Source organism: Sus scrofa, chromosome X (genome assembly GCF_000003025.6).
Source record: "Sus scrofa isolate TJ Tabasco breed Duroc chromosome X, Sscrofa11.1, whole genome shotgun sequence".
NCBI classification, from domain to species: domain Eukaryota; kingdom Metazoa; phylum Chordata; class Mammalia; order Artiodactyla; family Suidae; genus Sus; species Sus scrofa.
The window spans coordinates 10349506-10366140 of record NC_010461.5 but is presented as its reverse complement, the minus strand read 5'-3'; the positions used below and the strand labels follow the sequence as shown (position 1 = coordinate 10366140).

The following is a 16635-nucleotide window of genomic DNA, read 5'->3' as shown; positions in this document are numbered from 1 at the left end:
AGCACTCCCGCCGGAAGCTCCGCCTACGTGTCGCAGGAGCGCAGCTGTGGAATCTCGCGAGGGTAGCTTCGGGAGTCCCCACTGCAGCTGTGGGGCGCGGGTCTCTGCCGCGGGGACTGACTGGGCGTTTCCGTTGCCGGCGTCTCGCCGCAGGTAGGGGACGGAGTGAGTGGGCGGCTCCGGGATTCTAGGGACGTCCTGTGCCCCGCGTGACCCGGCTGTTGACCTAGTCTCTCCCTTCTGCCCTGGGCCCAACCCGCCCGGCCAGTGCACACTTTAACAGGCAAACGTGCGCGGACTCTGGGGCTTTGCTTGTTCTGTTTTTTCACTAGGCCACTCAGGTAACCCCGGTTTTGTTAACCGCGGCACTACTGGCGTTTGGAGCCGGAAAATGTTTTCTTGTGAGGCTGTCCTGTGTACTATAGGATGTTGACCAGCATCCCTGGTTTTTATCCATTACATGTCAGTAGCACTCGGCCCCCCCCCCCGTTGTGACAATCATGAATGTCTCCCCACATTGCCAGGTCTTCCCTGGGAGGCATAATCGCCCCCCATGGAAAACCGAGCGTGCGGTGAGGAAGATAGGTGAACTGTGTTCCTACGATGTTTAAATCTAATTAGAAAAGGAACCAGTCTCTCTAGAAGCAATAATAACATTAAAGCCTGAGAATTGGCTAAGATACATTTTAAGACTTCATCAGGGCTTTGCTAGGTAGGATTTGGATGGTGGGCAGAAAGCATGGGAGGAAGGGGAAAATTCTCAAAAGAATTTAAAAAAAAAATCGTGATACTCTCAAGAGCAGACGAAACTTGCTTGACTCCAGAGCCCCATCCAGTGGGTATGAGGTATTTAAGTCCTACGAAGACAGAATTGGGCCAGTGCTGGCTGTGTGAACAGCAGTGATAAGTACAATGAATTTTGACCCCTAGTCATTCGAGGCTTAGAAAATGTAAGAAACATCAAGCGTGAGAGGACTTCAACAGGAGGTAGGGAGTGTGTAGGTTGGTGTTGGGAAATAATTTGAGGAGGGATTTGATTGGACTTAAAAAGATGGGTAAGGTTTACACATGGAATCAGGGAGAGTATGCCAGGCCAGGAAACTTAACTGGAGTGGACACAATCACAGCTGGGGAGAAAAAAAATAAGTAGCCCAGTCCACTCTAGCCGATGTAGGGAAGTGAGATTGAGCAAAGCCATGCACAGCAACATAGGACTAGGTTTTAAATATTGGTACTTGATCTTGTAGATGAGAAGCATTAAGGCTTTTGAGCAGAATAGTGAAATGATGAAACATGTTCAAAGGTGTTCATGTTGCAGATACTGTTAAATAAAAACACATCTGTGCCTCAATACCCTGTTACCCCCACTTTTGGTCCTCAGATTACATAGAGTTAGATTCAATATCTAAAAGCCAGCATCATCTCACTTGGAGGTAGAGGAATTGCTTCTAATTTTAATAGAAAATGTCCTATTAAGGAATTGTCAATACTGTCCATCCTGCTTATTGCAGGAGACACGTCCTGTGCCACACTAGGTTACTCTTGCAGCCCCAAGGCTACAGAATGACTGAAGCCAGTGCTGTTGGGAGCACAGAGCGGTTTTCTAGAAGTTCTTCTATAGGGGATATAAAGAGGTTTGCTGGACAAACGGATGGTTTTGGGACTGGAGTCCAAGTTGTCTTGGAGGGGACTTCTAAGTTCATGGAGCTCATCCTCCCACTCTGGCACTAGTGGCCTTTCAGCCTCCCCTTACTCGCTTCCAGTGAAGAGGGTGGGGGAAGGGGAGTCCTCTCACCAGGCAGCCTCAAAGTTCTTTAGTTGTTGCCAAGTTCTCCATTATATGGACCCACCTAATTTTCCATGTAACCTGCGAGGAGCAGTCCTAGGCTTGGCCTCTGGAACAGTTTGGAGTAAGTCTGTCTAGTTCACAGCTAGCAAATAGTTGGCACTCACATAGGCACTGCCCTCTCCCAAACCCACAGCATTCGCCGATCATTGATCACAGCCCTCCTTCCCGCTGACCACCCTAGGGGTCTTCTCAGACTCTCTCACACCATTTCCTTAGAATGAGCTCACAAGACCCATTTGCCATCCCTAGTCCGATCCCTTTTCCATTAGACAGCTTCACATTTAAAGACTGTACCATACCCCACTCCCCCCGCCCTCCACAAAAAAGCTCTCCCCCGACACCACCAGTTTAAACATCCTTCGGTAGCTTTTGCTAGCTTTTGTCTTGTTTCCAGAACAGTCCCTAGCCTAGATGCCTCCCTCCTCCCAACACACACAGTTCAGAATTATTGATCCTTTTAAAATGCGATTCCCAACAGTGAGTACGTTCCCCAGAGATATTATTAGTAAAGAGGACATCGTGTTTAATACAGCCTAGAATTCTATTAGCTTTTTTGACCACTGGATCAGATTCCTGCCTCTGATTGAGCTTGCAGTCAATTAGAAAAGCAATGAACTGCTCTTATTCTAGTTTCCCTCATCCTGTTGTGCAGGACTTTATTTCGAATCCTCTTAAATCCTGTCCTGTTCATGACACCTTTTTCTCCTTTTGGTCTTCTAATCAATTAGCTGCCCTTAGCTCGTTATCTGTGCGAGCTGGCTTCCTCTTAGTTACTGATTCCAACGTTGAGACAGACTAGGTCAAGCTCAAACTCAGCTGTTTTCCTCGAGACCCCATGCTGTCATCTGACAGGAAGCACTTAGTTAACACTGCAGTCAGTTCCCAGCTGTGCCTCCTTCAGCAGAGAAGGAGTGCTTCTTGGCCCTGGGCAGTGCTGTGGCTCTGGGGATACACAGACCGACATCCAGGCTTCAGGTCACCTAACCACCTCCCATTTCCCTTCCACACCAAGCAGTGTAGGTCTGCTCTGACTTCTCACACTGCACGTACGAGGGTAGTAATCTCTTCGTTTTGTCCAGAGATTCACATGAAATGACTTGGTTTATCACAAATGCTCCCAGCACAGTGTTTACCAAAGACAGGCATTTGATACATATTTCTGTTGGTAATTTCATCTCTTGGGAAGTACTCAGCTGCAAACTGGGAGATAACCTTTTTTGTTTCAAGTTGGAGTAGCAGTTACTCTGGCAGCAGGGCGCTTTTCTGTTCCTGGGATTTCTGCAAAGTCAGTGATCAGTAGTTAGAGAACCACAGCTGTTAGCCCAACATACCTCATTTGCAGAGAGGGGAAGACTTCGTTGAAAGGTCTAGATATTTCTTTAACTTACCTGTCTTGAGGTTCACAGCTTGCCTAGCCTTATTTCTTCCCCACTTGCTGTGTGAAAATCATTTTTTTTTCTCGTTTGGCTTTTTAAGGCCACACCCCCAGACTAGGAGTCAAATCAGAGCGGCAGCTGCTGGCCTACACCACAGCCACAGCAACACAGCCTCCGAGCCGTGTCTGTGACCTACACCACAGCTCACGGCAACGCCAAATCCTTAACCCACTGAGCGAGGCCTGTGTCCTCATGGATACTAGTCCGGTTCATGACCACTGAGCCACGACGGGAACTCCTGAAAATCATTCTTTGAGAAGACTGCAATTCTGCACACCTGTGTCCTCTGGCCGTTAGGTACCAGGTGCTTGAGGTAATCGACCTTCTCCCTTGCTTTTTCCTGATTGTAGCCTAGAAAGGCTTTTGTTTTCTTAACGTATTTATTCCACAGATGTCAGCTCGTTTCGGGCTTTTGCCCTTCTGGTGCTAGCCTCAGTTTCCCGGTCCTTTTTTCTGCTCCTTACTAGTTAGGGCCCTCCTCCTTACGTCCTACACACGTGCTCTTCCACCTCAGGCAAGTCCTTGTTGAGTCCTTCAGTTGCCTCTCTTGAAAGTAGCTGTCACTCCATCCACCAGAGACTGCTGTTTTCACCACAGGTGGGAGTGCTGTCCCTTGGAAGGGAGGGTTTCTTCATTGGCACCTTAATAACCTTAACACCTTCTCACAAAGGTGTAGCTTGTGACTTGAACACAGGTGTCATCAATCAGGCCCCTGAGGGCCTTAAAGGGCCTCGGCACTGAAGCTTCCAGAAGGTTCTCTCCCTTACAGAGGCCAATTATTCCTTACCCCCGCCCCCCACCCATGCCTCCCGTTCCTCCATTCCCCTTCCTGTATTCCAACATCATACTCCGTTCCAGACACACACACACACACACCCTTCTGTGAGCTCTGAGCACTTTTTATGTGCTCAGCTGCTGTGGGTAGAGGGGATACTTGCTGGAAAAGCACAGTGGCGGTTCTCTTCAGACTCACCCCACATATTGCTCTGAGTGGCTTCACCTCCGGGTACCACTGCCAGCCTCCCACACCCCCTCTTTCCACAGGGCCTTGAAACCCGAGTCCCATGGTAAACAAACTCCTTGTGTCCCCACTCTGTGGAGGACGCACCTTCTACTTTTCTGCTGGTACTTACTTTTTCTTATACCCGCAGATTTTGCAGCTTGACGGTGTTAGTTTGCTACTACGGCCTTAACAAGTTACCACAAGTTCAGTGTCTTAAAAACAACACACATTAGCAGCTTACCGTTCTGTAGCGTAGAGGTCCAACCCGAGTCTCACTGGGCTGCAGTCCTTTCCGGAGGCGCTTGAGGAGAACGGGTGTTCTCGCCCTCTCCAGCTTCTCGAACCTCCCGCGTTCCTTGACTCGCGGCCTCTTCCTCCGTCTTTGTAGCCGGCCTCGCCGTCGCTCCCTGGGCCACCTCCCACAGCTCCGCCCCGCGCGGGGCGGGCCCGCCCCCTTTCCCTTTAAGGCCCCAGCGGAGGCCCCGGGGCCCCGCCCCGCCGCCCCAGCTCCGCCCCGCCGCCCCGGCTCCGCCCCGCCCGCTGGCCGGGCTGCTGCTGAGCGGCCTGAGCCCTTTGCCCGGTAAAGCAGCCCGCACAGGCTCCCGGGTTCAGGGTGTGGGCCCCTTGGGGAGGGGCGGCTGTTCTGGCTCCACCGCATTTTCAAACTCGGCCTGTCCCTTTTCCTCCCTCTTCCTTCCCTTTCCTCCTCCCTTTCTCGGTGAAGAGCAGCGTCGCCTTGCTGTTCCCCTGCGTCGCCTCAGCCACACGTGCGGAAACATCCTCGGTTCTAGCCTCTTCGAAGCCTCAGCTCCCGGTTAGGCCAGTGCCAGCTCTGCAGCGACCCCCGCTCCTCGAGGCCCTGGAGATGCTGGGAGGGCCCCTGTTTCAGCGAGGGGAAGGGTGAGCCGGGGAGCAAGCCTCCCTCCTCCCAGACAGCACGCTGCCCAGCGTGGGGCCCGGCTCGGCGCCCGCCCCGCCCTGTAAGCCCCAGTCCCTTCCTGAGACTCGGCTTCCTTTTCCCCCACTTCCCCTTCCAGCTTCTCCTCGTCAGAGGGACGGAGCTGCCTGCCTGGCTCTTCAGCTGCGTGTGGGGTAACACCGTGGGCAGCTTGCTGTGGCGCCTTTATGCCGCATGGCCCGCAGCCCCCTTTCTGCGGCTGCTCCCGCGCTTCTGAGCCCGGGGCTTCTCTCCCAGGCGTCTAGGTGTGTGTGTGTGTGCGTGTGGAGCGATCTTCCTTATACTATATTGTCTTGTGCAGCTTCTTAAATGTGTGTAGGGGCAGACATAATTTCCTTACAGGATTTTTTTCCCCTGCTGCTGCTTCAGTGTTTGTTTGGAAGAAAGTAAGCCCTCCCCTTGGCAAACTCCAGCTATGAAACCTGTTCCAGCAGGAATGGATGATGTCACTGTGCACCTTGTTAAGTTTCAAGCTCCCATCCCTCTCCCTTCACTTTTGCTTGAGAATTATTGCCAGTTCGCCTCCTTCCCCATAGCTTTTGTATCGCTCTCGCCTTTTGTGTCCAGTTTTACTTTTTCTCATCTTTCCCTTAAAACAGGGACCACCATGTTCTGTAAAGGGCCAGATGGTCTCTGGGTGACGGCCCCCCTCTGCTGCTGTGGGCAGAAGCAGCCTTAGATGACAGTGGCAGGGAGAGGACGGCCCAGGCCAGATAGGCCCACAGACGGTGGTGTGCCAGCCCCTGCCCCAAATAACCTTTTCCGTCTGACTCACCTCGTCATGCCAGGAGAGTCTCCTATCTGCCTTTTCTGCCAGTTGCAGAGTGAAAAGTGCCAGCTGTGCCCTGGTTCTCTCTATGAAACGTTGTTTGCCCAGGAAACACACTTCAGATCTCTGGAGTTCACCACACGTTCTGTGTGAACCCATGGAAGCCCAGTGGGGCTTGATGAGCCCTGGGTTCTGACACACCTCAGAGTACGTTCCCCGAGACTGCAGGCTCCCAGTTAAGCAGATTCCTCCCAACCCCAGGAGGCTTCCTGGGCCCGTCTGGGTCGGGGGTGCACTCTTCCGCAGGGTTTTAAGGAACATTTCCTGAGCACCGCCTGGGAGCCAGACCCTGCCCTGGGCGCTTTGCGGCCTCTAGGTCGTGTCGTCCGCAGACTCACAGACTCACCGTGAGGGGCTACAATGGTCACGGTCATCCTGATTTCCCAGAAGGAATCCGACGGTGGCCAATGAAGCACCAGGACCGAGCCTGGCTCCTGTGCCAGAGCTACCGTGAAACTAGCTTTGTCTGAGTCCAAAGACTCACATAAATCCATGTCTGTCCATCTGTCTGTCCAGATTTTGTGCTAAAAGCCATGGAATCATTGATTTCTCCTCCACTTTCTCTTATATTCCTTGAGCAAGCCTATTAACCGCAGTTCCGAGACCTCTTAATGCCCCAGAATGTCTTCCTTTTTGGATATGATTTCGTCCCTCTTTTCTAGAAAATAAAACTTTGTTGGAGTTCCTGCTGGGGCGTAGTGGGCTAGTGATCTAACCTGTCTCTCTGGTATTCCCGTTCTGATCCCCAGCCGGGCCCAGTGGGTTAAGGATCCTCCATATACTGCAGGTGCAGTGGGGGGTGGGGGTGGTACTGTTTCTTCCTCTCACTGACATGTCTGAGAGGCATACCTCAAGCTCTTCCATGTGCAGCGTTGCATTCCTAGCATAGACCCTCGGGTAGGAAGCTGGACACTGCACACGGTCTGCAGATGAAGGCTAGAGGGGCGTGCCTTTCTGTAGGTGACATGCAGGAGAGTGGTTTTTAGCTTCCTCAGAAACATCCTTCCTGAAACTTTGTAAGGCAAGCCAATTATTTCCTAATCAGCATCCTTTATGATCTTTCCAGGTGTCAGCACTGCTACTAACTGGTCCCGTCCAAGTGTAGCCTGGCTGTTCCACACTTTCAGATCATGACAGTGTTGTTTCTGTGATTTCATAGTAGCGGTCTTCTAGTTTCCCTATGAAAATCTAGAACTGGATTCTGCATATCACAGAGAAATCATTTGTATCATTCAAAAGCCGTGTATCTACAGTGGTATACTGGGAAGCCTGCCAAGCTTAGGGGCCACCTCCTCTGCAATTCAGGTTTAAGTAAAACCAAAAAATGGAGTTCTTCACTTCCTGTTAACCAGTTTTGGTTTTCAGTATTGAGTACTGAAAATATGTATTACTTTCATTTAATTAGGAGCTGTATATTGAGGACGATGTCTGGAAGCTTCTACTTTGTCATTGTTGGTCACCATGACAATCCAGTTTTTGAAATGGAGTTTTTGCCAGCCGGAAAAGCAGAATCCAAAGTGCGTATGGAACCTTAAAAAATTCCCTCCCAGTTGGTATGTTGTGGTATGAGATCATGGGTCATGATGTGATGTGAGTTTAGAGCTGAAAGAGATCTGGACAGATGAGGGAACGAGGAACCCACCACAGCGGAGCGGGCCTTGCTCTGCAGTCCCACAGGGTGAAAGAAGCCAGCCCGGTGCTGCGTGTGGTGTGTGATTACTTACATATCTGTGGTTTTTCTCTCACTCCAGTGGCCTTGTGGTCAGCAAAGCACTGCATATAAAAATACTGTGCCACACGACTTGATCTGACTTCTTTCTCCTGCTACCACTCACCTTCTTAAAACATTTCTACGGTTGCCTTCTCAACTCTCAAGTCTGACCATCAGTGTGAAAGAAAACAGTGCTGTGAGCCAGACACAGAACACACCCATTTCCCCGATGAATAAATTAGCCTTCTCACAGTGACAAGAGTCCAGTATAGACATGCTTTAACTACAGTTACCTTGTGGCTCAGGATCTGGCTTGGTCACTGCAGAGGCCTAGGTCACTGCTGTGGCACTAGTTCAATCCTTGTGCCAGGAACTTCCACATGCCTCCAGCACAGCAAAAAAAAAAAAAAAAAAAGATAAACAAACAGACTTTACCTATGTGAGTGATTCCAGGGCAACTAGCAGCCTTCGTCCAGCCCAGTCAGGGGAACAGCCTCCTGAGTAAGGAAGTTACATTAAGTTCTTAGGGTTACTGTACACAGTACCAAAAACCGGGCGCCTTAGAACAACAGAAGTGTATTACCTCGAGGTTCTGGAGGCCAGAGGTCTAAGCTCAAGCTGTCAGCAGGGCTGTGCCCTCTCCAAGCAGCTAGGGAAGGTCTGCCCAGGCCCCTCCCAGCTGGTGGCAGCACAACCCCAGGCCTCACCTGGCCTTCTCCGTGGGTGTGTGTGAGCTGTGGTGTAGGTCACAGACATGGCTCGGATCCTCGGATCCAGCATTGCTGTGGCTATGGCATAGGCCGGCAGCTGTAGCCCAATTCAACCCCTAGCCTGGGAACTTCCATATGCTTCAGATGCCACCCTAAAAAGCAAAAAAATAAATAAATAAGGTCACACTGGACCAGGGCCCACCCTGATGTCCTCATTTTAACCTGTTACCGCTGTAAAGACCCCATTTCCAAATAAGATCACATCCTGGGGCCCAGGGGGGTTAGGACTCCAGTAGAGGAAGTGCGGCGAGGGGCACAAACCCAACCTTTAACAGCTGTTGAAAAATGCATCTGGAAAGTAAGAATTCCCCAGGGGCGAGACTGCACTCCAGGTTGTGGATTCCCTCTCGACATTCTGGTGGAACAGTCCCCTCTCTCCTGCTGTCGGCACAGCTGACTGCATGGGGCTGAGGCTGAGCCTGGCCACAAGCCATTCCCAGGTCCTCCTGCCGCATGACTTCCTTACAGCTCCAGGCGGCTATGCCAGGCTGCCTCCCCTGCTCACCCGCTGTCACTGCACACAGAGCCCGCCTCCCACCGCCACTCCCATCTCGCCCCAGCACGCCCATCGCCCCAGCCTGTGAAACTGCTCTACTTTATCCATGGCCACCTGTTTTTTCTGTCTTCCTCCTCGAAAAAGACGTGAGCTTCTTGAAAGCAGGATCTTTTTTTTTAATGTGGTATTGGTTTTTCACATCCTTAAATGGTTAGAAAATTTACTAACTTCCTTCATAAAATTAAAATCTATATAGTTTCTTGAATAACTGCCTATTTCCATTCGCTGAGGTTTAAATACCAAATTAGAAAATAGAAAATGATGTGAAAACACTGAAGACCTTTGTAAGTCTCCTGACTAAGAATCGAAGTAAAAGCAGCAAGCTCCTCCCTCCCCGGAGAAAGCTGTGTGTGACATTTACAGAATGAAGTGTTCCGTTTTTGACACTGTGTGTGAATGTTAATCTGGTGCTGCTCGCTGTCACCTAGGACGATCACCGCCACCTGAACCAGTTCATAGCACACGCTGCTCTCGACCTGGTGGACGAGAACATGTGGCTGTCAAACAACATGTACTTGAAGACTGTGGACAAGTTCAATGAGTGGTTTGTCTCGGCATTTGTAACTGCGGGTCATATCCTTATCTATGTAATAAGGAGATCTAACCAAGGGTTGGGGTAACAGATTAAACCATGTGGGACCCACATGCCAGGCTTTGAGTCTGGACTGCAAAGTATCAGGTAAAAATTGAATTTACAGGGCTTTTCTTTCTTTAGAGGCAAAAAACACTCTCCTTTTAACAGCTTTAAAACTAAAGTCTTAGAGTTCCCATTGTGGCTCAGCAGGTGAAGAACCTGACATAGTGTCTGTGAGGACACAGGTTCAATCCCTGGTCCCACTCGGTTAAGGATCTGGCATTGCCATGAGCTGTGTAGGTCGCAGATGTGGCTCAGCTCTGGCGTTGCTGTGGCTGTGGTGTAGTTGGTGGCAGTAGCTCCCATTCAGCCCCTAGCCCTGGAACTTTCCATATGCTGCGGGTGCTGCCATAAAGAGAAAAAAGAAAGAAACAAAGAAAATCAAGTCTCATATAAAATTAAGTTTTATCTGAATCCTATCAAGGGTGACTTTATTTTGTAGTTATTTTCTAACTTAAAAAGATTATATGCTCTTCAAGATAAAACTGACATAATTTTGAACCCAGGTGATGGATTCAAGTTTTCCTTCGCAAAATACACTGCATGTGACTACTCTGAAGAATGTATCAACTGACTGCTTTTCAGTTTTCATTTCTAAAGAGATTATACCTTAATTATTTCACATATGAGATTTATCATGCTGCATGACGTAAGGCAAGAAGACGGAATAAAGAACTTCTTTACTGATGTCTATGATTTATACATAAAGGTATGATATGTTCTGGACCTTGCAACATCTGATTATAAAAGGGATTCCAACTTGGGCAGGACACTGGCTTGTCGAGGCAGCTCCCTCACCAGGCGGGTCCCCCCCCCTTAGCATGCCTGTAGGACAACAACTAGCACTGGTTACTTTTGCATTGTTTCATTCTCCCCCTTTTGGTGCATACAGTTGATTCTATGAGGGAACCCTAAAGAGAGACAAGCAGTCTACCTAAGGGAAGTTGCTTCATAATTTTAATCTAAAATGTCTTCCATGTACTTAAGTTACAGGGCCATGAGTATAAAGTATCAGCTGGTAGGAGGTGATTTCATGTATTATCAAAGAGTCACTCGGGGAGAAAGCGGCCCCCTGCATTTCTTGATACGTAATTAGAAAAACTGAAATGGTCATAAGTCAGTAGTTAAACTGCAGTGCTGACAGTGTATTCTTAATAATTTAAATCGTCTGTATTTGGACAAAATTTTTTGCATATCAGCACAGTTAATATTCCTAGTCAGAAGCAGCAAATAAGAATATTTAGCCCCCTTTTAAAGATGGACAGCATCAAGTGATTAAGGTGTAAAAGTGGGTAACTCCTTTCCTCATTCATGATTCCATTCAGGACTAATTTTCTTTCACATATATTATGATTTACAAACTACATTATCTGAGAAACTGATCACTTTGTGTTAAAGGAGAGTCTTAAAAACCTGAATGTTAAAAAATTGCCACACAAGAGGAACTTTTACTAGCAGTATGGTATAACTTTTTCCTTCACTCTAAGCATGCGGCAGATTTTGAGTTTGTTTTATGTAGCCAAGGAGCCTTCCAGGTTAATCCACATCTTTGTAATGGTCGTGAGTGGATTAGTATTTCACGCACAAGGTGAGTCCTGGAAGTTGGTTTAGCGCACAGAGGCAGCACTTAGCACCGTTAGTTTTGCCGCGGGTAGTTCTCTAAAACATCAAGACAAACATTTCCTTAAGGAAACATTACTATTTGACAATGGAACATTTTTCACTGAAACTTAAAAATGTGGTCTTCAGACTTTTGAATGTCTTTGATGACTTAATTTAAAAGTTTAAAATAATTGCCTTTTAGAGATCTATGATTTGGCAGCCTTTTTACTTCGCCAGCTCACTTTAATACCTTCTTCTCTCCTAGTTTGCAATGAATCCATTTTATGAACCCAATTCTCCTATTCGATCAAGCGCATTTGACAGAAAAGTTCAGTTTCTTGGGAAGAAACACCTTTTAAGCTGAATGCAGAAAATTCAGAAATAAACAATGTCACTACAAGGGGTATACTCAAAAACGTGTACATTGTAAGTAACTTGATTAAATAGCATGGAAAAGTTTTTCTTGTAGCCTTGATTTATCTACACCTAATGAAATTGCTTTTATATTTAAAAATAGTACATTCAGTTTCTTACGGTTATCAACAGGTTGATATGTGCTTGTGGACAGTGTTATTTATAAAGAGCTCTTTGCTGATAATCTTGAAAATATTTTTATTTTAAAAACTGAGAATAAGCTTTTGCCTTTCCTCATTCAGATAGTTTGATATTGGTGTAACAACCCAGAAGCAGATGTCATGGTAAAGATTTGGTAGGCAGATTGAAAGCTAAAAAGCTTCTAAGCAGTAGGGAATGAAGTTGCCAGCACAGAGATGGGCTGATCTATACATCTAGAGATGTCAGGAAAACGTACAGGCAGTGTACAGGGCACTACCCAACAAGCCAGAGCTCACAGCTCTGGCCGGGCCAAATGCCACACGCCTGCCCGGTGAGACTGGGAACAGTGATGCTGCTGTAACCTAGAATCCTGGATCCGTGTTGGCAAACTGGAAGGCTAGGACCAAAGTGACAGTTTATGTCCTTATGTTTCCTTTCCCTCAGACGGTAACACTGAAGAGCAAGGGAACCTGTTGACCCCTGTAGTAAAAAGTTGTAAGGCAGTTTTGGAGCTGGAAACAGACAAGCTTGTGTTCCATCAGCACGTGCACTCCTGGCCATTTCGGCTGTGTACAGGAGTGGGCGGGAGTGGTCGCTGTGCGGTGACAGCGTGGGATCTTACTGTAACCAGTAAACGTCCACTGAAAATCAAGTCATATTCGGGTTTTTTCTGTGCTAGTTGTGAGCACTTGAAGAATTCTGTTCCATTCTGAGTAACCTGAGCAAGTAATTCTAAGTTTGGCCTTGTATTCTTGTGTTAAGTTGCTACCGTAATTTTTTATCCTATTTATTTGATTTCCTAAATAAAGATGTTTGTCCAAGATTGTGGAAGTTTACTATGAAATTTTGTAAGTGCTCACCCCACCACGACTATACCACTTTGGTCCTGTTTCCCTTCTCGAAGTCTGCAAACTAACATATATTGTAACTCATTTTATAGAACTCAGATCGCCTCAAACGAGGCAGAAAAAGATTCTCAGCTAAAAATCCAGGCATGATTTTAGCCATGCTCATTGGAGAGACCCACACACGTATTTACTGTATAGTTTGCTTTGCCCTCAAGGAGCCTGTAACACAGAGGGCGTGGCGTTCCGGCAGGAGGTTGTAGGGTGGAGAAGGTAGGGATCCCTGCTCAGCCACATAACAGTGGCACCCTGCAAAGAGCCCTGTGCGAGTAGATCAGTGTAGTAAGGTGTCAGGTTTCATTTATGACTGTCTCTTTGAGAGAGCTCCAGCAAGGGAGTGGGGGGTGGGGACCTCAGGGTGGGCTGTGTGGGGAAAGCCTGTGGGCATGTGGATGGGACAGCTGGAAGGATGGAACCGGGGGACTGCTGTAACCGGAAAACCAGGGGCTGATCAATAGGAAAGCAAAAGAACACCAAAAAAGCAAAAGAGCTGGCAAAGCTCATATCCAGTAGTAGGTGATGCCATGGAAAGTTCTGGAACACAAGAGTAACTGTGCAACGTCAGTAGCACCCTGGGTATCAGGCCCCACTGAGCACATGCAAGTCAGCATTAGATCTGGAATGTGCATCAGCACTCGCAAAGCGATCCAGATCAAAAGCACAAATCCGCTCCTGTCCCCTTTCATTTCCTAGGCCCCTCGAGCGGTGCCCACGAGACCACTGGTCTCCGCTCTGCTCTGCCTGCTGCCCCCGTGTGCTTGCACTGCGTGGTCTCGACAGCACATCCTGGTTGACGTCCAGGATGGGGGCTTCCCAGAATGCACCGACTACAGAGATCCCCTTTCTTCCCTAGCACTGCCCTGGCCCACAAGCCGCTGGTGCTGGGGAACCAGAGTCACAGGGTGTCACAGGGCCAGGATAGTACAATGAAAGCTTTCCCCAGTTTTTACAGAAACGTAAAACACATCTACGATGTTTTAACTTCAACTAAGGAGTTTTTCCCGGGGCGGGGGGGTGGGGGGGAAGAAGGGGACGCAAACATTTAAGAAGTGCACGGACAGATGCAGGTTTCCATCTGCCCCACAGCACACTGCAATTGCTACAGTGAGTGTCAAAGGTACATCTGTCCATCCTCTCAAGTTCAACAGTTTGCCTTTCTCTTAAAACTGAACTCTGTCTCAAAGGCTTTACGTCCACAAACAGCACAAAAGCACCGGACATCACAGAGCCAGCCTGAGGCCAGGTGGCATTCAGTCCCCACACCGGGCCCCCAGCCCCTCGTCCCATTCTCCCCTCCTGGCTGCTCCCTCAGGGCTCAGGGCTCTGCAGCTGCTTCCACACCTCCTGCCACCAAGGTGGTCTGCTTTGCTCCCCAACTCTGGCTTTTTCCCTACTTCTCATCTTTGTAATACCAGCCAATCAAGCATGTTTTACTTTCTTAAAAGAATTAGTTTTCAGCTACCTTTTGCTGCTGCGTGAAGAGCTCTCCCATCAGTTACTTGTCACTTCGAAGGCCAAAGCTATCCAGTCAGGTTTGGTTCCTCCTAGTGTGACATGTCAGTGCTGTTTGGTCAATTACCTCCGTTCACCAGGTCCCTGTAAGTCACGGTACAAAGCTGGATTACTCTCCCTTCCATCAGCCTGTCTACACGTTCTGAACAATTTTTGCTACCCAGCTGCAGACTTCTTGACTGCCAACTAATCTAATCCCTGAATATTTAGCTGGAAAAAGTTTACCGAAAAGATTACCTAAGTTTGGAAAAACCACTAAGTTATGAGGTAAATCTATGCAAGTATCAAAGTTAAACACTTTGTAAATACCTACACACACACACACACCTACAGACGTGTGTGATAGGCTGAACTGTGGTCCCCCCATAATTCATATTCGACAGGCCTAGTCCCCAGTCTCTCAGAATGTGACCATATTTGGAGACAGGGCCTTTAAAAAAGTAATCTAAGTTAAAATGAGCCCATTAGGGAGTTTCCATTGTGGCTCAGTGGTAATGAACCCAATTAGTACCCATAAGGATGTGGGTTCCATCCCTGGCCTCAGTGGGTTGGGGATCTGGTGGTGCTTTGAGCTGTGGTGTAGGTTGCAGAAGTGGGTCGGATCCTATGTTGCTGTGGTGCAGGCCAGTAGCTGTAGCTCCAATTCGGCCCCTAGCCTGAGAATTTCCAAATGCTGCACCTGGGCCCTAGAAAAAAGCAAAAGAATAAAATAATGAGCCTATTAGGGTGGGCCCTAATCCAATCTCACTGGTGTCTTTTTAGACACAGACACCTGGGGGGGGGAACAGGAGGGGGTTGTGCACAAAGGAAATGTCACCTGCAAGCCACGGAGAAAGGACGTGGGAAAAACTGAACCTATCAACACCTTCATCTTGGACTTCTAGTCTCCAGAACTGTGAGAAAAGAAATTCCCAGCATTTAAACCACCCAATCCACATCTTGTTAGGGAAGCCCTAGAGAACTAACCCAACACGCTTTCCTTATGTACTACATTTCTAGATGGATACCCACGAAACTGAACCATGGCTGCTTCCATGGGCGTGAACTCAGTGGCAAGGGTAGATATTTGTCCCTTGTGCCTTATCATTTTCAACCATGTGACTCTATCATCTGTTCAAAAAATGAACAAAAAATTTACTCCTAATACCCACTGTTGACCAAAATGTGGGCAACTGGCACTTTAACACACTACTGCCAGATATCTATCAGCAGAGAACAGTTTGAATAAACAGACATCTGCGCTGCTAATAAATGAGGTAGGTCTACTATAATGGAAATCTAGATAGATTAAGAGAAGACAACGCAAATGGGTACACTTGATTTAAAATACAAAGCAAGTCTCCTAGAGAAAAAACAAACAAAAGGAATATATAATATATACGTTTTTTTTTTTTTTTGTCTTTGTCTTTTCTAGGGCCGCGCCTGCGGCACATGGAGGTTTCCAGGCTAGTGGTCTAATCAGAGCTGTAGCCGCCAGCCTACACCACAGCCACAGCCAAGCGGGATCCGAGCCTCGTCTGAGACCTACACCACAGCTCACGGCAATGCCAGGTCCTTAACCCACTGAGCAAGGCCAGGGATCGAACCCACAACCTCATGGTTCCTAGTCAGGTTCGTTAACCACTGCGCCACGACGGGATCTCCTATACCAACTTATTAACGGTGGATTCCTATTTTGTTTTTTGAATGGAGGATTATCATGGGAAGGGGGGGAAATAATAAAAACTACAGCCCTCTCTAACCCCAGAATACAGGCATTTAATTTCTCCAAATTTAAAATGTTAAAAATGTCTTGCTGATAGCCAAATTGTCTGTTGCATTAGGAACTTAGACCTTTGAAAGCTTAGCTCGTGATAATGATAGTCTGTGTCCATGGTTCCAGGGACTGGGGCCAGGGAGGGAAGTATCTCAAGCCAACTGTTCCAAAATGTACTCCCTCACACAGGACAACCCTCTGCCTACCGAAGCACGTCCCCTGATAACCCACCGCCCCAGAGTCGAGGGTCCTGTCCTCACTAACACGCGGCCCGGGCACTGGGCCTCTGCAGGTTGGGGTCCGTGTGCAAGGGGCCGCATGTGAACTTTACCCACGAAAGACCACGATCTGCTTTATCGGAAAGTCTGGTCATCACAGCAGCACGACCAAAAATCTCCTTGAGACCAAATCAATAAACGACGTCCAGAGACAGAGAAGACACTGGATAAATACATGACCAAGTAAAGGTGTCTTCATGTACCCTCACGCAAAGCACAGTCCATACCCGGTATTTCCTCCAAAAGTGACAAACTTGGCTTCTGTGTTAGAGGGGGTGCAC

The 16635-nt window shown here is 48.2% G+C and overlaps 2 protein-coding genes across 4 annotated transcripts in view; one reads left to right on the top strand and one right to left on the bottom strand.

Annotated features, from left to right (window-relative positions):
* Nucleotides 1-4738, bottom strand: part of OFD1 (OFD1, centriole and centriolar satellite protein) — a 54100-nt gene extending 49362 nt beyond the window's left edge. For 2 of the 3 annotated variants that reach the window (XM_021079581.1, XM_021079582.1), the window contains exon 1: nucleotides 4530-4738. The gene's annotated coding sequence lies outside the window, so the exon portion shown is untranslated. The remainder of the gene's footprint in view (nucleotides 1-4529) is intronic. The other variant, XM_005673436.3, reaches the window with a different exon arrangement.
* TRAPPC2 (trafficking protein particle complex 2) lies at nucleotides 46-12724 on the top strand. The gene is made up of 5 exons (NM_001244809.1): nucleotides 46-153; nucleotides 7481-7592; nucleotides 9541-9685; nucleotides 10370-10455; nucleotides 11614-12724. Exons 2-5 carry the CDS (start codon nucleotides 7500-7502, stop codon nucleotides 11710-11712), a joined length of 423 nt encoding a protein of 140 aa, NP_001231738.1. The 5' UTR covers nucleotides 46-153; nucleotides 7481-7499; the 3' UTR covers nucleotides 11713-12724.

Bases quoted from the DNA above. Each gene is read 5' to 3' on its own strand.
- TRAPPC2 (NM_001244809.1), top strand. From the start codon at position 7,500: ATGTCTGGAAGCTTCTACTTTGTCATTGTTGGTCACCATGACAATCCA. The intron at 7,593-9,540 runs GTGCGTATGGAA...GCTGTCACCTAG, and splicing joins CCGGAAAAGCAGAATCCAAA to GACGATCACCGCCACCTGAA. The intron at 9,686-10,369 runs ATATCCTTATCT...TAATTATTTCAC, and splicing joins GGCATTTGTAACTGCGGGTC to ATATGAGATTTATCATGCTG.